The sequence below is a fragment of the Oreochromis aureus genome, linkage group 5 (genome assembly GCF_013358895.1).
Source record: "Oreochromis aureus strain Israel breed Guangdong linkage group 5, ZZ_aureus, whole genome shotgun sequence".
NCBI classification, from domain to species: Eukaryota; Metazoa; Chordata; class Actinopteri; order Cichliformes; family Cichlidae; genus Oreochromis; species Oreochromis aureus.
The window spans coordinates 20,049,256-20,071,388 of NC_052946.1; the positions used below are offsets into that span (position 1 = coordinate 20,049,256).

At 43.2% G+C, this 22,133-nt stretch overlaps 3 protein-coding genes across 4 annotated transcripts; 1 reads left to right on the top strand and 2 right to left on the bottom strand.

The window, feature by feature from the left end:
- Positions 1–113: 113 nt before the first annotated feature.
- On the bottom strand, positions 114–11,714 carry LOC116333885 (NCK-interacting protein with SH3 domain). Of its 2 annotated transcripts, none has more exons than XM_031757167.2 (13): positions 11,404–11,714; positions 10,444–10,556; positions 10,150–10,360; positions 7,810–7,885; positions 7,069–7,673; positions 4,466–4,636; positions 3,886–3,972; positions 3,002–3,140; positions 2,824–2,904; positions 2,477–2,605; positions 2,184–2,273; positions 1,906–2,078; positions 114–1,664 (listed from the first exon to the last, which is right to left on the bottom strand). In XM_031757167.2, exons 1-13 carry the CDS (start codon positions 11,572–11,574, stop codon positions 1,440–1,442), a joined length of 2,271 nt encoding a protein of 756 aa, XP_031613027.1. In that variant the 5' UTR covers positions 11,575–11,714; the 3' UTR covers positions 114–1,439. The 2 variants fall into 2 exon arrangements, with proteins under 2 accessions (XP_031613027.1, XP_031613026.1); XM_031757166.2 differs by having other exon boundaries at positions 7,069–7,676.
- A 437-nt stretch (positions 11,715–12,151) lies between these two features.
- ndufaf3 (NADH:ubiquinone oxidoreductase complex assembly factor) lies at positions 12,152–17,100 on the top strand. Its single transcript, XM_031757111.2, has 5 exons — positions 12,152–12,309; positions 14,268–14,463; positions 14,573–14,639; positions 16,007–16,107; positions 16,225–17,100. Exons 1-5 carry the CDS (start codon positions 12,218–12,220, stop codon positions 16,342–16,344), a joined length of 576 nt encoding a protein of 191 aa, XP_031612971.1. The 5' UTR covers positions 12,152–12,217; the 3' UTR covers positions 16,345–17,100.
- Positions 17,101–17,625: 525 nt separating this feature from the next.
- zgc:112334 (uncharacterized protein LOC619199 homolog) lies at positions 17,626–22,074 on the bottom strand. Its single transcript, XM_031757209.2, has 12 exons — positions 21,849–22,074; positions 21,182–21,283; positions 20,511–20,618; positions 20,322–20,418; positions 20,097–20,231; positions 19,815–20,013; positions 19,599–19,730; positions 18,875–18,974; positions 18,614–18,785; positions 18,369–18,513; positions 18,226–18,280; positions 17,626–18,129 (listed from the first exon to the last, which is right to left on the bottom strand). The coding sequence occupies exons 2-12, from the start codon at positions 21,224–21,226 to the stop codon at positions 17,986–17,988; spliced, it is 1,332 nt and encodes a 443-aa protein (XP_031613069.1). The 5' UTR covers positions 21,227–21,283; positions 21,849–22,074; the 3' UTR covers positions 17,626–17,985.
- Between the last annotated feature and the right edge of the window lie 59 nt (positions 22,075–22,133).

Sequence of the window (22,133 nt, forward strand, 5' to 3'; positions counted from 1 at the left end):
AGAATAAAACAAACAAACAGCCAAATCTGACTTTCACATTTGCTGTGTTGTTAGTGCAGTGAAGACTGTGAATGAGGATATTCTGCCCTGCAATCACGCTCTCAAAAATACAGTTCACTGTTAAAATAGAGCTTTATTAGTTTCATTATAACACAGCCGCAGCACATTTGCAGACAAAGTGAATCATGGAGATGTTCAACACTCGCACGCGCACAAAGGAACGCACATACACTGTAAAGAGACACACACAGTCAATCAGAGAATGAAACACTCACACTAAAAGTCTGATATCACTTCTGGATCGTGTCAGGAGAAGCAATGCCAGGGATTAAAAGTCAGGTAAAAATGAACAACATCATCACTACAGTGTTTAGAGGAGGGAAAAAACAATCAGGGGGAAGGTATGAAAGTATTTAAACCACAATGAGATCAAATAAATGCCCTGCATTACAGTTCTTATCCTTGACTTTAAGCATGAACATGAGAAACTGGAAATCAACAACACTGATAATGTAATAACACTCCTGCCACAGCTCACAAGCGAGTTGTCAGAATTTTGCTTTACTGCAGCACAGAAGCCGTAAACGGTCGATGAGGCGTGATGCTTGACGAGCTTCGCTTTTGCGGGTACAGAGCGAAAAGCTGAAAAGTGCGTGGAAAGTACCAGAGCAAGAAGAGAGACTCGATAATAAGCAGCAGCAGCAGCAGCTTACTCAGCAAAAAGCTTAGCATCGGCAACGCGCGAGTCAGACTGTGCTTTTCTCGCCAGAGAAGTAAACCTGCTCAAGTTGTTCTACTCGTCTTAAATTAGGATGAAGGATATGAATGAAAGAGGAAGTCAGTTTTAAGAGTGCAGTGATCTGTGGAGAAAATATCGCTCTCAGTAACACACAGTAGTTTGGTCCCACTAAAAGGGAAGCACGTAAAGGTTCAAAGCTTTCTCGCCACGCTGAAGCTGTGGCCTCAAATCATCTACCGTAAGCACTGATTTGCCTTCCTGCTATAGATCTGTAAACTGCAGTCAGTTTGGTTAGAATAGAGTTTATCTGTGGTTATTAGTCAGTTAATTTTAAGAATACTTTTAGGTGCATGCAGTTAGTCCACGTAAGCTTCACAAGGACATTATTGCTAAGGATTCGCTTTGAGAAGAGCTTCAAGGATTGGCCACTTACTAATTCACCAAATATGGCACAAACCTTTTGTGCATTTGTCAGATTTCTTCCTTCTTAAACACTCACACACTCTCACACACACTCATTATTCAAATAACACTCAGCATCCCACGCACGCTGCAGCACTGGAGTAAACACCGGCTTCTCTCAGCACGGGCCGGCGCGGGGTACGAGTCGTCTTCAAACGTCCGCTCTTCGTCTTTTAATCTTTACCGTACCTCACCGCAGTAGCTGGGAGCAGACTACAGTTTGTGATACTGGCACCGGTTAGTCCTGGTTCTCGCAGATCTGCGGGAACTCCTTGTAGATCTGCTGCACGATCAGCTTATCCATCTGTTTCGCCGTAGCGCTCCCTTCATCCTCGCCGGGATCTTCCTCCTCCCTGAGAATCCTCTGCAGCGTCCCCTGCAGATCCGACAGGCGGTGCCGGTGCTCGAGGTAGTCCGTCGAGCGCATTATGGAGTGCATGAGGGAGAGATACTCCATCCGCAGCTTCACAGGGAGGGACAAGGAGAGAAAATGTTCATGTGTCTGACAAATACGGTTGCATTTCATCCCTGAAATATCATTTCCCCCTTTTGTTTAACAGTTTTACTTAAAAGTTTTGCCTTTGAATCTGTAACCCAAACAAGCAAACAACAGAATCAGCCCTCTCTCTCTCTCTTTCCAGGGCCCACTAAAGCCCACTTCCTTATAAGCAACTTAATTACATCAGCAGCTTTCAGTGTCCCACCTTGTCACCAGGTGAAAGGTCAGATATCTGTCGAACGGCAATGTCGATCATCACCATCATGTCGCTGCGGTAGAAGATGTCGGCAGTCTCTCGGCTGGCAAAAACATCCTGCAGGAACTTGAGCACCGAGTGCGGTGCAGGCGGAGTGTGTTTGAACATGCACACGGGGTCGTCTGGGGGCGGGAAAGGAAATGAAAAATGTAAAAAAAAAAGAAGAAGTATGAAGAATATTTATGAAGGATAAAAGTGAGGATGCTCCCAAAAATAGTTTCTTTTACCGCCTCTGTTCAGGAGCAGCAGCACTTTCTCTGTGAGGATCTTGACGTTTTTCTGCTTCAGTTCACTCATGATCACGTTGTTGTTGGGAACTGGTTGACACAAGCATGCAGCACAAACAGCTATTAAACTCTTTTCTACATAAACCCATTTCAAGGTAAAAATGATCCATGAGAACACTGAGATTATGGCCTTGCTCCATTTGTTATAATTACAAATAAAACCAACTCCTTCAGTTTCCTGCTATGATTTGTATAAAAACGCTGATAAAAGCGTCTGTGGAGGCTGTTCTCACCTGTGTGGTGCAAGTTGAAGGAAAGCACGAGGTTCAGGAAGATGTCAGGCAGCTGCTCTGTGGGATCAGAGGGATGCCCGTCCTCCACCACACCCAGCAGAAACTGAACAAACTCGGCATTCAAGTGTTCTGCAAGCAGGGAGAGTCCAGTTTTTTATTACTGCACACAATAGCCTTTAGGCTGAGCTTTTAAATCACACGTGTCAAACTTCTTGATGTGTTTAGCTTGAATAAGCCTCTCATAATGTGCTGGAAACAGTGACAAAAGCACAGCCAGGAAGCTGAACTCAAAGCACTGCTCTGTGTCAACACAGCAGATTCATCCAATGATCAGAGAGCGGACATACCGTAGTGATGATATGGAACCTGCTCTCCCATTGAGAATATCATAGTTAGTAGCAAAGCTGTGTAGCACATCTTCTGGTGCTCTGAAGGAAAAACAGTTTTAAAAAATGAGTGAATCAGACTAACGTGGCTAACTTTAACTGAGCTACAGAACAAGAGGAACTACAATGACATTTTCACCTTGTATGTCAGTCTGAAGATCCCTTGCCAGCTCCATGGGGAGGATGGAGTTGAGAATGGCGGAGATGAGAGCAGCATCCAGGCTGCACATCGCCCCGAAAACTTTGAGCAGCAACAGCCGCAAAGACACACGGTGCTCCTGCACGAAGGCGACAACGAGCCACGATCATCACACAGCATGCACAACAATAGTAAAGCTCTGACTGAGGTCAGGTCACAGGGAGGCTCTGACAGATGCTTCACACAGAGATATCGAACTACACAAACACAAACATCGTGGTGATTTTGGGCTTTTAATGGTTTCTTTGAACTGTTGGTCCAGAGTCAGATGATTGTACAGCACAGATCGGACACTTTTGCAAGCCATCAAAAAGCTTCTGGAACAACTCTGGGCTCTTCTTCTTGGAAAAATTGATAAAGTTCATTTAAACTGGTTGGTTCCTGGCATGGGCTCAACTTTTAGGTTGTCGAACGCTGTCAAACGAATCCATTTTAACGCTGGCAAAGAGAAACTACCAGTCGTATCAGTCATGATACAATCACGTTATTAGGCCTTGGTCTTTTCAAGATAAAAAGCACTGTGGGACCTTCAGCACCGCTTATTAAAAGATTACAGAGGTGTATCTATACTTTTGACCTTCTCTGGATCAGAGAAAATACTAAATAAATTCAAACTTATTGAACCCAGTTCTTATTCAAATAAATAATTAAAAGCCCAAAATTACGATGACATTCGATGTAACTTCTGACCACAAATATGAAAAATGTCAAACACACAATATTTGCCACAGTTCTTTCTGAGGCATCACGACATTTTACCGCTGTTGCTTTATTTTATATGAGTCAAACATCAAATCCTTTGTTGTGTTCACATCACATCTCACCATCTGATAATAGGAAACCAGGGACAGCACGTTCTCAAAGTCGTTGGCCTTGCACATCCTCTTACACACCTCTGGATCTGCATCGGTCTGAGGACACAAAGCAAAGGCAGCCGCATTACATAACAATGAAACTTCATAATCCCCAAACAATCAGACTCCCACACATCACAGGAGCGCCATTAACAGCTCATCTGGGCATCCCACTGTGGCTCAGCGCAAACTGCCAACAAAGCTCATTCAGCAGCCTGAAGCGGTTCCAGATTCAGTCTTTAAGTGCGTCGCTGGATTTGGGAGCCGTCTGAGCCGCTCTGATCCTATCAGACGCGTCTGGTATTTACTACACAACATCTGGACGCGTCCTGAGTTTGCATCACAGGCTTATCACAGAGGAAATGTTCACATCACAATCATAACAACAGATCAGTCCTGTCTACTAGGTATGTAAAAACATGTTGAAAAGCTTCCCTCTCCTGACCTAAATCCACTTCCTTCCAGTTTCCTCGGAAGTTTGCTCTTCTTCTTCTTGCTTGTTACAGTTTTATAAATGAATCTCATTGGCATGTTTAACAGAAACGCATACCAGTATCTTCAGCAGCTCCTCGAGGTAGCAGGCGATGAGAGCGTGATCTTCATGAAGCGCCCAGCTACGCTGCTGGGAGTCGTCCCGGTGACGGGCGAGGTCGCTGAAGATCACCTCCAGCCGCTGTTCATCGTGGCACACCTGGCCCTGTGGCAGCGCTGCACTCAGGTCCTACAGGGACGGATAAGAAACATCAGCACACACCTGTGTTTGTTTAACCCGTTACAGCGAACACACAGGCTCACACAGGTTCACGTTAAAGGACAGACAAAACAACACTTTTGTTTTCTGTTTAGTGGACGTCTGGAGTTGTATTTCAGGTCACCTAGCTTTCGCTCTCATGTTTTCTCTCCATGAAGAGAGAAAAACATTTATTTTCTAATCGTTTCACTGCGTTTGAAACCTTCCAAAGAGAAACCTCCTTCTTCCTTTTGATCAGAGACACACGAGCAAAGAATTTACTGGAACGTTTTGACTAAAAACACCCAAATAAAAACTATTCCCCACTGCGCTGTAAAACAAAGAAAACAATCACTATTACATATCTCCAAACAATTATTAGTTATGTCATCCTTAAATATAAAAACATTTATCAGAGCAGCTTTAAAGGAGAAGACCAGAGGTTTTTCTTGGTGTTTGTGTTAATCATCTCGGATGTGTGCTAACGGAAACACACAGGGCGGAGCTGGAGGTGGCAGAGTTGGAAGTAAGCGGGATTAGAAACGAGTCCATCGGAGGGGCAGCTCAGGTCGGTTTGGAGACAAAAATAGAGGCAAGAGAGATGGTTTGGACATGTGCAGAGGAGAGAGAGTGGATACGCCGGGAAAAAGACACTGAAGAAAAGAGGAAGACCTCAGAGAAGATGTATTGAAGGAGGACGTGCAGAGGGTTGGTGTGCCAGAGGAGGATGATAGGAAGGCAGATGACCTGCTGTGGTGACCCCTAAAAGAAGAAGCCGATGAAGATGATGATGATTATCTTGGATGTGTGCGGGCAGCACAGCTGGGCACATTGACGGTTGTTTTCCAGACCTTATAAAGAGGCTGTCCTCTGCAGTTCATTAAGAAAGCATTAAAGCCAACATGAATTAAACTGGTATTTATCTGGATTTTACCAGCACTGACCTCCATCCCCCCCGTGGTAATGGCACGGGCGTGAGTCCTGGTCCAGGAAGCAGGTTTAGTGAAAACGCTGTGTTCGTTTTTTTGATACAGCATGAGACTTAACTCTGAGCTAACTCTGAATCTAACCAGTGTCTGCTCCCTCCCCTCCCCTCCCCTCTCCTCCCTCCTTTGCTGAACCTGAAACATCTGTCTGACATTCAGTTTCATTTCCTCACTCACACGGTCCACATCAAAGCTCATATCACAGCTCACAGATGGCATCTTGTTACAGTTTATACAAATATTTGAGTCAAGATTGTGCACTGATGCGCTGAGACTCCAAAACTGGAAGAAATGTGGTTTAAAGTGGGTTTTTGAATCCAGGCTGCAGCCAGTCTGAACCTTTGTGGCAGCATTTCATCATAAAACAGATGACAGGCTGGAAGAAAAGATTTTAAACGCCGCTGAGAACAATAAAAAAAATCTAACAATATTTACTTTAAACCCTGAGATCCTTTCAACTGCAAATCATCAAAATCAGTCTTCCTGATTTCAAAGGTACATGAGCTGCGTCTCGTCTGCCACTTTCTTCGTGCCTCTCAGCTGAATAATGATATCTGAGGCTTTAATACTTCTATCATGAACATTTAAGTTGGGCGTTGACACTGAATCATTTCTCTGCTCCTGCTCTTTCTTCATCAAGGTCCGCATCGGCACAAATTAACATTCCACTGGATTCTATTGGACGCTCTTCATCTACCTGTTGCCATGGTGAATCCTGCACGTGCTTAACTTGGGGTGAACATACTGACTGATAAGATTTTCTGGAACTGAGAACTCAAGTTTCCCATCTCAGATTTAAAAGTTTGATTCAGAGTTTGTTAAACCTGCTTCCTGGAATTCTGGAATTCCCGATCAGGATCACAATCAAAGCCATGCAGTAGAACAAACCAGACCCACGAAGGCTCCACCCCCTTGAGCCCAGCTGATCCGCTGCCAAACACCACAGGACAGCACCCTACTCACGCCCTGAGAGTTCGGAGTTGCCATAGCAACACAAGGCAGGCTGTTTAAAACTGTGGCTGACTCTCATTTAGTTTTTGTTTGAACTTCTTCTTTCCTTTTCCAGCTCCCTCTTAGCTCTAAGTTGAGTGTCTTACATATTAAAACACCCTGAAGAGACCGCAGACTATTCGAGCTCTTCGACAGGATGTGTGCGCACATGTCAGCGTGTAAACACAGGATGGAGCCACAAGCTGGCAGCTACTGGGATTTGGGGTCACATTACCCACTCCACCACAATCTCCATCTGACAGCAGTGGAAACAGAAAAGCGTGACGTGACACTTGCATCTAAAGATGAGTGAGTGATACTGTGTGAACTGCCCTCGCTGCTAAATGCAGAGGGAGCTGAAACTCTAAACGACTCCGGCGTTCTGCTCTTAAACTGGCCGGGCGCCAGCGTGCTGGAGCCACGCCATGCGATGAAAACAAATCTGACCTTGCCCACCAACGAGATGAGGACTTGCTCCAAAGCGGAGGAGGCCTGCGGCAAAGCGGTCTGCAGATGGGCGACCACCACGCCGACGGCGACCCGCGACAGCTCGTAGCTCAAGCCCGTGTTCTTTCGCACCAGCTCGATCAGTTCAGCTCCAATGGTCATGGGAACCAACTCAGAGGTCGAGGAGCTGCCAGGAGGGTTTTCAGCGACAGACGGGGGGGCGACGGGCCACTCAGGCTCCCGCTGGTCCTCCTCAGCAGCAGGAGCAGCAGGAGAAGCAGGAGCAGCAGGAGAAGCAGGAGCAGCAGGCTGTGGAGGGGTGTTGCGCTGGGAGGGTGGGGTAGGCTGGGGGGGCTGTGGTGCGGGGCTTTTCTTTGCAGGAGCCGGCTGAGGAGACGAGTCAGAGGGCATCAGGTCCGGAGGCGGCGCGGGGGGCTTGACACGGGACGGCACGGGAGGAGGAGGGGTGCTGGAAATACTTGGCAGACTGACTTCAGAGGAGATCGGAGAGAGGGAGGAGCCCGTGTCTATGGAGGTGGTGCTGATCGAGAGGGAGGGAGCAGGGGACGAGGGAAGAGAGGACACTCTGGAGGGGACCTCTGGCTCTGCTGAGAGAGAGGGAGAGAGCTCCAGTTACAGAAAGGAGAGCGCAAACAGGAATGACTAAGAATAGAGCTGCAGGAGCGAAAACACCGAGAGCGTAATCTGCTTTTAGGTGACGAGTGCAGGGCTTAAAGGCACCTGGACGCCGGTGGTTCCTCTGCTTTTCAGGGGGAGGCGGAGTGATCGGAGCAGCACGCCGGGCCTGAGGTGGCACCTGAAGGAAGGGACAGAGACGAGAAACATTAAGCTCGTGGTTCAGGAGGAGCACAGCTGGCTGATGGAGACTTAACTTCCACAGCTCAGCATTAACATTGAGCTCAGAGAACTAATCTTTTTAGATTCACTCACTGTTTGGTAAAATAATCTCATCAAACACTCAAAAATATCCACAGAAAAAATGTATTCACGTTCCTTCTTTTGCACACCCAGCGGTGCAAACTAAATGACTGCCAACTATTTTTCTGGCAACTATTTTTCTACAAAATTAGATTAAAAATGTGTTTTTTTGATGTGGTGATATTTTCTTTTGTGCACAGATTATTCTTATTCTCAAATTGACTTCATTTCATCTTTTCTCCACAGAGGAGAAAGATCCAGATTCATGTTGCTGCTTATCTTTGCACATGCAGACATGCCTCACAAAAATCTGTTTACAGCAAAGTTTATCCATGAACAGATGGTGAGGCACTGCATGAGAAAAGGAGCAGAACATAATAAAAGTAAGTAACTAATGCGGTTTATTGGTATTAACATGTTGTCGATTATTAGTACATTTAATTACACAGTAATTACCAACTAGTAGCAAAAACAACAACAACAACAAAAAAAAAAAAACAGGCTCACAAACAAAGCTCCCACATTTCAGTGAAACCTGAACAGCACATACTAAAGAAGATTAATGGCACAATCACAAAGAAGTGTACTTACAATTATACTAACAAAAACAATAAAAAATTGCTGGGTTAAAAAAATGTTGTCCATAAAATCAAGACAGACAGTGAAAGCAGGTCACGCTGTGGAGGAACCAATGAGCAGATCAACCTGCTGTCTGAGCTTCATGAAAACTCATTTACACTCTGGCCAATATCGTCGCCTTTCACAAACAGATCGGTGCTGGGACACACATTATAATGCAAAAAGTCTTGAGGAACGCCTCATTTGTTATGTGCTTGAAATGCGCTTGAAAGTCAATATTTGGTATCATGGTTCTTATACTTTTTCTGCTACCTGAGCACTCACACTGCTTTATACAACATGCCTCACAGACCCATTCACACCCATTCATACAAGCACTTTTTTCTACAGTTAAGTGCTTTCTGTCTAACATTCACACAAATTCATACTCCCATGAAGGCATCACAGAGCAACTCAGGGTTAGTATCTTGCCCAAGGATATCTGGCATGCAGACTGAACCACCGACCTTCCTATTAGCAGAAGACCTGCTCTACGTCCTGAGCTACAGCCGCCTCTTCAGCACAGCCTGAACTCTCTTAGTCAAACTTCCTTCTAGTTTCTTTAAGCAGTCTTCAGGAATAGTTCTCCAGGCTTCTTGAAGGACATTCAGAGTTCTTTTTTGGACGTTGGCTGCCTTTTATTTCATTCTGTCAAAGTGATCGCACACTGCTTCAGTAATGTTGAGTCTGAATTTGGATTCATCGCTCCCTCAGCTGTTGCCACTGATTTTTGATGGATCAACTGCAGGGCCAGATGCCTCGTTCAGGTGCTGTGTCAGGTCTTTGCTGCATTTCTGTTGGCCATGACTTTTAAATACTGTTCATCAGCTGTAGATAATAAAAAAAATAATAATAAAAATACCTGACACTTCCTCTTTTATGCTTCACCTGTCCAGTTTCCTCATATTTATTAAATACACACTAACTGGTTCTTTCCTGTGTTGTCTGTTTTATGTAGACACAACAGTGGTTCATCCCTTGAGTTAGGTGCCTTTTTTATGCTTGAATGATTCACAGTCAGTGTCCAGGTAAAAGGACTGAACTGAAAATAAGTAAAAAAACAAAACAAAACAGCAAATGTCCAAAGAGAAACTCTAAAAGACCTTCAGACAGCCTGGAGAACTATTGCTTAAGACCACTTAAAAAACTTCGTCTGACTTCTTGAAAGCAAAATATAAAGAAATGAGGAGTGGCTCAAGACTTTTGCACAGTGCTGTATGATAAAAAAACACCAGTATGAAACTTTTCTTCAGTTTTTTTCAGAACATTGTTTAGAAATGCGACCCGACAGGCACAGAGCGGCTCTGACTCCACTCTTTAAACTCCTTTTTGCAGCACATGCACCAGAGCAGCATCCCAGCTGAGCAGACAGTAATAAACTAAAATATTTATATGTATATATCAGATTGATTGCTACGCCCTGCACCTCTTGCGTGCACCGAGGCTTTTTCATGTTAATAATTCGCATTTATAATAACAGATTAATCTGAGCACGAGGTAAGAAAAACTGCACGAGCTTGTTACCTGATAAAAACCCTGTTGTCCTTGCATACTGTCCATGCTTCCTGATAACGGCACGCTTCCCTGTCGTTGATAGTCTCTGCTAAGGCCATTGGGTGGAGGAGGGGTTTGACTGAGCGATATCTCACTGCTGGAAGATGGGAGGCCCTGTTTGTGACTGGCGGAGGAGGAACTTCGCCGAGCGAGGGTCTCCTTTCTGTGATGGATGAGCTTTCTGTGACAGAGGAGGGCAGCGATTCAAACACAGCGCACAGAGAAACACTGAGCTGTACCATCTCCATAAAGAGCTTCACTCACTGCAGAACATCCCGCTGCTCCAGATTGTATTTGCCTCCATTCTTTAAGGCCACATTGTGGATTCCTTCGATCGCTCTGTCGATGGACTGCAGTACCTCATCTTGCTCCGGAGCCTGGCAGAGAGAGACGTGGGGGATATACTGAATGAAATATTAAGTGGCATACAAAATGATCAAAACTGGGCAAGCCATATGGCTCTGAGGCTGAGACAAACTGGGACGGTTATCTAACATAAACAGCCTTTTAACCAGAGTCACACATGCTCACTGAGGCTGCACATTCAGGCCAATGTCATTAATTACAGGAGCCAGCGCTCCTCTCCTGTGATACACTTTTTTAAATAACATGCTCTGACAAGTTCACTATGAGTCTGGAGACTGCTGAGCTCATCTGGGTGTGACTGAGAGGGAACCAAAGTTATGTGGAGGGAGCAGCTACTTTTGAAAACAATGAGAGAGCAGAAATTCCTCAGCATAAAAATGATACACAGTCACAGGAGGAGATTAGTTAATCTGAGCAGAAACAATGGCTCTGTGTGGCAGAGGTGGTGGCCTTGAATCTGCGCTCTCTCATCCTTACTCAGTATTTCCCCTTGTCATCCTCTTATATTTCATCCTTTCCTGACTCTTTTCCTGTCCCATCCTCCTGCAAGCTCCTCTCTGTCGCAGTCAGCAGCTGCAGTGCAGGGAGGGGGAAAAAAGCCATCCATGTCCCTACATACTGCAACCTTCGCAATAATTTATGGCTTATTATTTCGCAAGCATGCATTCCCCCACCCTGACATCCTCAACATGTCTTGCACTGCAGCACATATAGCGGTACACTGAATCCGTCTGATCTCATCAATTCAACCGCTTTACTACGCATTCCCTGGATTTCACGTCACCCCAGGGTGCAGCTCGGTCACTGATGCCATTCACTGAAACCAGGAAAAGTGAGCATCGCAAACGTTGTTTTTACCTGGATTTTTTCGATATACGAGGCGGGGATGTAGCCGGTTTCCCCCGAGCTGCAGCGGGACCCCAGCCACCAGTGTTTGTTGCTCCTCTCCAGGATTAGGAAGCTTTCTCCGGCCGCGAAGTGCAGCGAGTTGGGCTCCGAGGATCGGAAGGCGTACAAAGACCGGTACATACTTTAATAACACTTTAAGATAGCGAAACGACCCGATAACGGCAGAGAAGGGTTATCTGAAGATAAGCGGTGCCCGAGTGCCGAAATCTGCTCTGCTGGGGCTGATTTACGAAGGCATGTCTATTTACAATGCAGCTCGGATCATCTGACCCGACTGTTGTCGTAAACACCGTAGGGGGGCGCTGTAACACCCCACCGAACACGCCCCCCAGACATTTTAATCAAAGACAGAGCTGACTCGGTATTTTATTTTACATCAACTTTATTGAAATTTCAGCTAAATACGGATAACACCCGACATATAGGCGACAAAAACTGAAATAAAAATGACATTAATATTTTAATATCTAGACTTTTACATAAGAGTTACGTTCATGCGTATGTAACCAACAGTTAGCCTTTATTCCGTTCATTTCACCCCCCTTTGTTCAGTACGTATTATTATTATTATTGTGCATCTGATTAACTTAAATGCGTGATGTAAACAAGATAAGGCGATATTTTTTAAAGAATAAATTTTAAAAAAAAGGAATAAATTAAAGATGGTTCGACTTTGCGTTACACAGCACCGGAAATGAGTGCCTGGTGTTACACTGATCTATGCTCCCCAGCTTGTCACCGGTTGGGTCATTTCTCTGTTAACATGGCCACTGCCGCGGTTTTTGCCAGATTTCTCCTTCAGAAATCAACCCAGGGCTTTCTGTTCTCCTCCAGAGCGGTGCCCGCTTTCTCGAGGTAGGGCGGTGTTTCGTTTTCAGGCTCACGTTTCAATTAAGTTCCTATATTTCAACGTTCCTTCTCCCTCTGTAGTCGTGAAACCTTGATGAAATACCTGCATTTGCTGCAGAAGTCTCCATAAAAAATAAGTTATTGTCACTATGCAGCATCAGTCTTGTCATTTTGCAAATCGCCGTTCCATGAAAAAGCGTAATTTAAGCAGAATGACCTCATTAACTTACAGTATCAAAGTATTTATGAGCACACATAGTAGTGTATATACAAACGTACTACACCAAGTAGTCACCAAGTTTCTTTAAGAAGTTTGTTTTATCCCGCAAACCATCTGATATATAAGGTAAAAGATCAAATCCTCATATTAAAGAAGCTTAGCAGCTTAATGTTTGTCATGCCTAAAATGATTTAAAAAAGGTAATAGAAATTATGCAAGCTGTTGTCATCAGTGAACTGACTGCTTTATAGGACCTTTCATTTGGTATCACAGGGCAGCATATTTTATAGTTATACAGCATGAAGCCTGAACCTGAAGTTCAACCTGAGCACCAGAATGGAGAGGAAAGGTGACTTGGTGTCAGAATGTCAGGCTAAACTGCTGATCTACTGGGAGTTTCCCACACAGCCGTTTCTAAGGTTTACAAAGAACAGTCCAGAAAAAAAAAAATCCTGTGACTAGAAGTTCTCTGGATAAAAATCCCTTCTTTATGTCAGAGGTTGTAGGAGAATGGCCAACTTATTGTGGTTGATAGAAATAACCACTCACTGCAGCCGAGGTATGCAAAAAGGCATCTGTGAGTACACAGCATGTCGAACCTGGCATACTTTAGGCCACCTGCTGCCCTGCTGAGCATCATTTAAACATCACAGTCACCAGATCTCAGTCCATTAGAGCACTTTTGGGATGTGGTGGTGATGATGATGATGTTTCACTGTCTTTGCTCCTTTTTTTGTAATTTTTGCACACTTGCACTTTATGTAATGGGTTTATTATGTAAAATGTGTTGATTGTCTGTCATATGTAGCACCATGGTCTTGGAGGAACATTGTCTCGCTTCACTGTGTACTGTACCAGTACACATGATTGAAATGACAATAAAGCCATTTGACTTGAGTGTAACTATGCAGCTGATGGGGAAATTTAGATCAACCTAACCTGCAGTTCACCCAGGTTTAAATTTGAGATTCTTCTTATTTATTTATTGCGTTTGTTCATCATATGGTGGGCCAACACTGATGTTTTCTACAAGATGGGTACGATCAATGTGTACAACAGCATGCTGGAGCTCTTCTCCCAGCCTGTTGCCTGCTGGCAGCGTTAGTGCCAGATATGCCAGCAGGATCAACAAACAAATTCACAAGGCTGGAACCATCATTGGTCAGAATCTGGAGCTGTCTGAGTCAGTGAGGGACAGGAGGTCACTGAAGAAACTGCTCGTGGACAACCCATCACACCCGCTCCACTCCACACAACAGAGGCAGCATACCTCTCATCTATTACTATCTCATACCTACCTGTCATACATGCTGTTTCCCAGGCTTATATTGCCAGTCGCACTGCTAAAAGCAGCTGGTGAGACTCCATCTGACCAGAGAAGCTCAGAATCAAAGAAGTGCTGATCTAGCTCAGTTTTCTGCTATAGCCTGGAAAGAAAGTGTGACAGCAGGCTAACATTTGCTGCAGCTCCTTAGATGAGCAGATATTTTGGCTCCTGGCTGCAGAACGAGGCCTAAAGCTTTTGGCTCACATCCTTATCAGTGGGTTGGCGTGTAAAGTGGGCCGTTGGGCAGCAGCTCCATGGTGCAGCCTGTTTTTTGAAATTTAAAGTGGTGGCGAATGTGCAGAGATTATATCATAGACTGTTTCACACCCATAGTTTTTCAGTACTATAGAAAACGATTGCTACTGTTTATGGTTCTGGTTCTAATTTGCTGTGGGGGGTTTTGTTTTCTTTCTTTAGCCCATTTCTGTCCCGAGGTCATAGACTGGAACCCTCTGATGATGAGTTGTACCAGCGCACCACAGTCTCTGTCATGCAGAAGGACGTAGACAATGGGGTCCTCATCCACAGCTACAATTCTGCAGGATTCAATATCGATGGAAACAGGGTGTTTGGGCCTTGTGCCATGCTGCCTCCTGCTATCCTGCAGTGGAAGGTGAAAGTGCTTTCCAGTCTGTCCTTGCAGTTTGTGAAAGTTTATGAAATTCTCTTTTTTTGTAGTTTATTTTAACAACTATATCTGTGTGTTTTTTCTCTCTCTGCAGATTGGAAGTTCGAAAGACATCACAGAAGAAAGTGTTTCACTCTTCCACATGCTTGAACCAAAAATAGGTACCAATATACGCACTAAAGCAGACCAATATACAGATGACTGATGATTTTGTCAATTCTGCAAATTGAGCGTTACAATAATCGAACTTGCTTGATATGAAAGTATGGACCAATTTCACAGAGTCCGTTTAAGATGAGAATTTTTTAAGTGGTAGAAAGCAGTCCTGGTAACCTTGACGTGATTGTCAAAGCTGAGTTCATTGCAAAATGATGCCGTGGTTTCTGATTTGTTTGAGGTATTTCAGACACAGAGATGATTAATGTGAACAAATCTTCTATCTCTGATTTTCTGAACCAACAACAAATATTACCACATCATCTGTTTAGTTTTAAAAGTTTCTAAACATTTAGTAAATTTCCAGAGTAAAATTATCATCAGAGTGAAATGATAGGTACAACCGTGTACCATTTGCATAAGAATGATAGAAAATATTATGTTGTCGTTGTTTTTTTTAAAGATGGAACCATGCAGGGACATTTAAAGGTTAAAGAGGTAAAGAACCAAGGGCAGACCCCTGAGGAACCCCTGGTTCCAGTTTTTCAAAACTACTAATTGAAACATAAAAGTTCTACCCTTTAGCTATGATTCAATACAATTCAGTTTTATTTATACAGCCAACAACAACAGTCACCTCAGGTCACTTTAGATTGTAAGATAAAGTTCATCATTGTGATGAAAACCAATTGAGGACTGGACCTGTTAAACCGTCTGCATCATGAAGGCTTTGAATTAAAATGTCATGACCAACAGTTTCGAAGCAAAACTATCAGATGTTTTGTTTGTTTGATATTTTTTTCCTAAGCTAGTTTTTAACCAAGACTAAATACTGAGAAAAGTGAGTCAGTCAACAGTTATTAAAAAGAACAAAACACTTGCTGGGATATTTGTCATGGTTCCAGTCTTGAAAGTCTGCTCTGGCTCTTTAGTCAGCACCACTAACCATCTGTATGTGGAAACACTTGTGAAAGTGTGAGAAACTGAGCCGTGGCAGTGAGAAAGTGCAGCTCCGTTTGTATAATGGCTCCACCACACTGTTGGCACAGTCGCTCCCCTTTTGGCAAACGTCTGTTCATGTGTCTGCCTGTTTTAACAGTCGGGCAGCGAGCGCGCTCAGTCTGTTTCAGCTCAGTCTTTGTACATGAGAATCATTTGTGTTCCAGTGAGTGAGGTACATTAATGTCCTTGCCAGAGTTGCACTATGTGTCCGCTGGAATTTTATTTCTCATTTTGTCATCAACGCTATTCAAAATGATGTCCCCATTAAATTTTGGTATAATTTCTTTACCGGTTTTTTAATTGGTTTTATTGGACCCTCATTGAATGGGAATTTATCTGCCTCATTGTCTGTTCTTCCTGGTTTGTGAAGAGATTCTCGTGCTGGGCACAGGCGCACGACTGGAACGAATCGACCCCTCGGTGCTCGCACTTCTGAAGCGTAAAGGCATCTCTGTGGAGGTGCAGGACACGGTAAAATACAAGTGATCCTGTTCTCTTTCTGACAGCATGGCATGCGCTAACAAACACTGAAATACTTCTTATTTTCTCTTTTTATGTCTTTTTTCATTCTTTTATTCTGATTTGCAGCCGAACGCGTGTGCAACCTTCAACTTCCTAATGAGCGAGCGAAGAATTGTAGCTGCCGGCCTGATCCCTCCATCACCCAGCACAGCACTTGAAGTCCAAGGGAACAACAACAACATGTAGAAGTGATCACTGCAGATGGTCAGCAGTTCACTGATGATCTACCTGTGCACAAAGCTACAGTAGTAACAAGCTCCAACACTTTATTACAACACTTATTTCCTTATAGGCAAAGTTAAGTGACTCTTTTACGCTTTTCCTGACATTTATAGTGTCGTACCGGAGGATGTTCATTTAAAACTCCTTTTTAAACTTTGTCTCTGGATGATGTCAGTGGGAGCTGATACCCTTAATGTGGTCACCTAAGGCGCACACCTCTGGCTGTTCAAACCTGCTTGGAAGGATCAGCCAGTCAGGAGAAGCTAGCTCAAGGGTGAGGAGCTAAAATGCTAAAAGCTTAATTCATACAGCTGAGGGCTGCACAAAGGCCCAGTGTAACATAACTATCTGACAGTCTATAAATACAGAGCTGTAAATGAGCACAGTAGCAGCCACCTTCACCCAGTGATCTCTGTGAGGTTTGTGTACCAGTGAATGCTGATCTTGGATTTCCTGTCACACATTTCAGTCAGCGTGTGGTTGCACATAAAAATGTCTCACATCACTGTTGTAATTCTGCTTATAGCTGCATATAGCTCTGTGTGCATGAGGTTAAAAGAAGACTCAAGTCAAGGAAACCAGAATTAGACTGTAATAAAGTGTGAGCATGTTCTTATAAATAAACACAAGTTTTGCTTGTATAAAAATATAAATGCTTTACATACTGCAGCACAAGTGTAATGTATTTTTATGTTTTACAATAAATCAGTAGTAAGACCACCTCAGCATGCAGTGTTTTCATTTTGAATGTGATCTGGGCAGCAGTTAAAGGGTATTGTATGTTAAAGAAATGGTTTTAATATGGCTACCAGAGGTGCTGGTGGCCAGTGTCCTTCATTTGGATAAGCCTCTTTACTCCGTGCGTCTGTCCGTCCTCTGCCTCCAGCACGCTGCCGCTGACGAGCTGTTTGTGCAGCACTTAATTTATTGGCTTTGTCCTTCTCACACATAAGCCCCACAGATAAGAGAGTCCAGTAATCCTTTACACATCAGTGTGATTCATCGCTAATCATGAAGATGCCCAGCATCAGGCTGAACACTTAAACCCTCATCGCTCACAAGCTGCCTGTTGCAGCTCATAAACACACTCACTGATCAACACTTAAAAAAAAACAATCTATCTAATGAACTTTGACATCCAGTTAGGCGACCTCTTTTCCTTATGCAGAAATGATTCAGCCATACATAATTGAACTTGAAGAGCAAACAAACATTGAATGTGAAGGTAGACACTAGATTCAATACTTTAACAACATTTTCTGATTTTATTCAATATAACTTGATAAGTAATATAAAATAAAGTTTCACTCTGGTGTAAACAACCAATGTAAAAACTATCCAGCAGAAAAGTCATATTGATGTATTACCTTCCCTCATAACACAATAGCAACATCATTACTTAGCAGATTTTCACACGAGAGAGAAATTACAGCAAACAAATTAAGAGGCAAAAGAGACGTCAGGCAGTTACGTAGCACACTCTCAGTTCAGTCTACACCCTACATCACACCCTCTGCTTTACAGCTGTGGCATATAATCATCCATGAATGATGATTATACGCCACATACATTTACAGTCTCCCAGCTGCTGACATCAAGCCGTCCTCAGTCGTCATCAGAGTTATGAGACTGGTGCCGAGATCCTGCAAAGCTGAGCTCTGTCCCTGTGAGCCGCTGGTACATGTCTTTGATGTCCTCACACTCAGTCTCAAAGTGGTTTGTTCCGTCATACGAGCGGGACACAAATATCTGAAAGGACAGAAGACATTTAAAAAAAAAATTAAGGCCGCCATCCCATTTTCAGTCGTGTTATTGTTTTAGTTTTGGGGGAAACCCCATCATTACCTGACTCTTTTTTCCATCTTCATTTGGAACTAGCAGATTGCTGACAGACACAAATCTGAATTCAACAAGAAGGAATTGCATCAAATTAAATCACACCACAAAAACACAAACTGTAAGATTTAAGTCTTCAGAGTGTCACTAACTTGTGCACGATGGGTTCGAGGAGCTCGAGTCCTGGCTGCACTTCTTTCTCTGGGTTGCTGGTTTCTGCAGTTGTGCTGACTGTGGCGATGTACATCCCATCTGAGGCCACGTTGTGCGCAAAGGACACCACAGATATATAAATGTCTGCATGGAGGAGGAAGTAGTAGAGGAGCAAATCCAGGAATAGCAGGTCAGACGGTTCAACTTTGTACATGTTAGATATTGTGGTAGTATAACTTAGTACCTGACTTCCTGTTAAGCTGAGTTTGAGGGATGATGATCTGACAGGAGCTGGTGTCATGAGTGTGTTTAACTGGATGATTTAGTAAACAGATCGCCCTAACAACGCGCCCCACCTTCCTCACTCGATTGGGAACATAGCTGGGATCACAGATTAACTGTTTGCAGTGGAACAGCTGTTAGGAGAGAAAAAAAAGACCACATCAGTGAGAGTGCAAATGCTGTCCTGGACAGTGACTGCAGGGCTTAATTTTGTCTACTCCACCTTCCCCTCGGATTTCACAGCTTTCACTTTGCCACTATCCATCACAATTTCATCCACTGCCCTGTTCAGCAGGAACGTTCCTCCATGCTCTGCATTCAGTCTGAAACACCAAGAGGACTGGATCTTATAAGTGCAAGCATGAATGTATGAACGTTTCCTTTAAACAGCTTTTATTATGCTTTTCTTTATGTGTACTAAAAAGTGCTATAATGGCAAATGCTCACATTAAACATGAGAGAAGTTTAAAAGAAAGACATCAGCATCTCTGAACATTTGGTTTTATAAAGTTTTTCCCACTCTTGACTCTGAATGTTGTCATTAAGACTGGATTTCCCTAATGTGATCATTTCAGGTACGCAGCTTTAGCTTTGAGAAGGTAAGCCCCACCCACTTGCTGTCAAACCTTTTGTTTGCAAGGAGCAACCAATCAGAAGAAAGCTTTCTTAAAGGGACGTGGAAGGGAGCCTTTGTTAAAGGATGAACTGAGGGGCTCGGTATAGGATAAATAAGATTTATTTTGAATTGTGAATCATGCTGACTGACTGACTGACTGATAATATGGAGTTGGAAATTTAAAAAAAGGGCCACTTTTAACTTTCAGTGGAAGAAGATCCACTAAAGCCATGCTTGCTCGAGGCTGATGATGATATATTTGCACTGAATCCTAGAGAAGTCGAATTAAACTATTGATGAACATAAATCAAAGAACTAGCGAGAACCTGACCTGGCAAAACCCTGTGGTATCTCCCCGAGACCATACAGTGGGTAGAGGTACGGACTGGTGTTTCGACAGGACAGCGAATCGCAGTACAGCCTGATCCGACTGATGGTTTCCACACAGGGCCGGTCCAGGTAACTGCGAGGACGGCAGGTGGATAGGTTTAAATCATGCCTACTAATCTGTTTTCAGTGCTGTTTCACTTAAGTTCCTATAACTGACCTCTCACTGTTGTGCAAGGCTATGGCGTGACCTATAAACTCTATGACATCAAGTCCCAGGTCGTAGCGATGGAACAATTCCCTTGTGGTCGTTTTGTGAGGATCCACATCATGGTGGGTGCGAGGGTTTCTTATGTCAAAGTTCAGAGCAAAGAGCAGCAGCTTCTTGAACCTCCTCTTGTCGAACATGCCCATCAGATCTGAAAATGTGTATATTTCAGCGTTATAAAGGTATGGCCGTCTGGAAACTTGTCTTAAAAAGTGGAATGACTTGATCTGTCACCTGAAGCATCTGCGTCTTTTTCACTGGCGGGGACTTTGTGCACTTTTCCTCCTTTGTATACGTAGCTGCCTTCCACAACTTTAAAGTCCAGATACCGAGTAACCTCGGTGTGCAACAAGATTTTTACCATCTGACCTGCAAAAACACAGCACCCAAAAATTAAAGCATGCTCATTTATATCAAAACAATCAGCAAGACAACTGCTAACAAACAGTAAACTTTCACCGGTGGAAAGAAAAAATTTGGGGATGAGGTCAACATTCCACTCTTTCCCTCTGCCCATCGATTTTGGAGGACCAGGAGTCTTAAACTTCTTGTACAGCTGCAAATAAAGGGAAACACCTTATTATCAGCAGTGTTCAAATGAAGATACATGCATGCATGCTCATGTGTTTTGTATTTGTTTGCATGCACCTCCTCAAGGGGAGAAATGGATGCACTCTCTCCTCCATAATAAGGATTCTTATCAATGTGGAGAACCTTTTTCCCACTTAGAGTCATTAAACCAGAGAGGATGCATTCCTGAAAGAGATGAGGAAGAAAACAGAGGGGCAAATGTGTCCGAATCAGCAGCTGGTAGTTTAAGGTATGCAGATCAGGACTAGACTAATGAGGTAATTGCCATTAATCCCCTTTAGCAGCCAGCAAGAGCTTAACAAGTCTGCATGTGGATCATTAGTAAAAGCGACAAAACGTGGCAGAAACTCTACTCACTCACAGACTTTATAATTACTTATTCAATCAAGAGCGAAGAGAGGAAATGAAAGAAGTGATGATTGTAAGTGCTCAGTAAAAGGACCGTGCCTCAGCTTGAGAATTATTTTGGTAAGTTGTGAGGCATCATTTTTTTAGCACCTTGCAGAAAATATATATCTTGGTCACTGCGGGGTTTCTGGTTTTGGTCAGCTCAGAACATTTCCACCTAAGACCACATGACAAAAGATGGCTTGCTTAGTTCATGGGATTCAAGCTTTGTATTCTGAGTGACAATAAAGTAGGCGTAAAATCCAGTTAACCAACAGAATCATAGAGATTCATGAGATATTATTTGATTTTAGATTTTACAATAAATATAAATTCCGTACCTTCAGTCCAGTTCCAAGCACAATAATATCATATTCTTGCTCCATCCTCACTGAGTCCCAGTCCTGTGCTCCTGCAGCCTGTCACAGTCTATGAGTGTGGGTCTGTGTGTAGTAAGACAGAAACAGGTGTGATGATGATAGGTGAGACCAATTGCTTGGTGTTCCCCTTTGCAATAATCCTCTTAAGACCCATCTTTGCAGTGTGTGTGTGTGTGTGTGAGAGAGAGAGATTGGCTCTATGAGTTTGTCAGTCACTGCAGATTGAGGTATTATTAAACATGTAATATATAGCACACTGTTGTATTGATACCAAGCCACATTTTCAAATTACTGTGCCTGTTTTTCTGTTGTTTGTTTATTTTGTTAAACAAATTATATTATTGAAGGAAAAAGAGTATGCTGCTTTCTTGTAATAGGATTGCAACCCGTAACACAACCAAGCAACAAACAAACAGCTATATTTGTTAATGATACGCTGTTGTGGTTATAATTTGAAATGAAACTAAATGTCAGGTGGTGGAGAAAAAGTACAAATTAGCATATTCTTGAGGTACTTTGGTTTATCACCACTAGGTGTCATAATATGAACAACATCCACCTATGAAGTTTCATGATTTTGCAAAGACTGTATAAAACTAAAATACAATAAATATTTTTAAATATTTACCTTTATGCTGTATGTGGGTTTCAGTGAGCCTGCTTGTTTTTCTTTGCAATACAATAATTCCTCTGAACTGTTAAAACAAATTAAATATCAATATATATCTAATACATTTCTAGTATTTTTTTCTTTCTCGCGTCTCTATTATTAATTGTCACAAAAACTGCATTTCCCATGAAGCCTCGAGAAAAAGATTTCCGGGTCGGTGCCGGGAAGGTTTTTTTTTTTTTTTTTTAAAGCAATTGATTAATATCACTTGAGCAACCGGTGAGTTGGGCGGGAACCACAGTT

Coding starts and splice junctions, on each gene's coding strand:
- LOC116333885 (XM_031757166.2), bottom strand. CDS start 11,574: ATGTACCGGTCTTTGTACGCCTTCCGATCCTCGGAGCCCAACTCGCTG. Junction 4,637..7,068: donor TCATCTCGTTGGTGGGCAAG/GTCAGATTTGTT, acceptor CCGTCCCTGTAG/GACCTGAGTGCAGCGCTGCC. Junction 3,141..3,885: donor TGGTTTCCTATTATCAGATG/GTGAGATGTGAT, acceptor GCCTTCGTGCAG/GAGCACCGTGTGTCTTTGCG.
- ndufaf3 (XM_031757111.2), top strand. CDS start 12,218: ATGGCCACTGCCGCGGTTTTTGCCAGATTTCTCCTTCAGAAATCAACC. Junction 14,464..14,572: donor CTGCTATCCTGCAGTGGAAG/GTGAAAGTGCTT, acceptor CTCTCTCTGCAG/ATTGGAAGTTCGAAAGACAT. Junction 16,108..16,224: donor CTGTGGAGGTGCAGGACACG/GTAAAATACAAG, acceptor TCTGATTTGCAG/CCGAACGCGTGTGCAACCTT.
- zgc:112334 (XM_031757209.2), bottom strand. CDS start 21,226: ATGGAGCAAGAATATGATATTATTGTGCTTGGAACTGGACTGAAG. Junction 20,619..21,181: donor TGCTTGGAACTGGACTGAAG/GTACGGAATTTA, acceptor CATCTCTTTCAG/GAATGCATCCTCTCTGGTTT. Junction 18,130..18,225: donor AAGATGGAAAAAAGAGTCAG/GTAATGATGGGG, acceptor CTGTCCTTTCAG/ATATTTGTGTCCCGCTCGTA.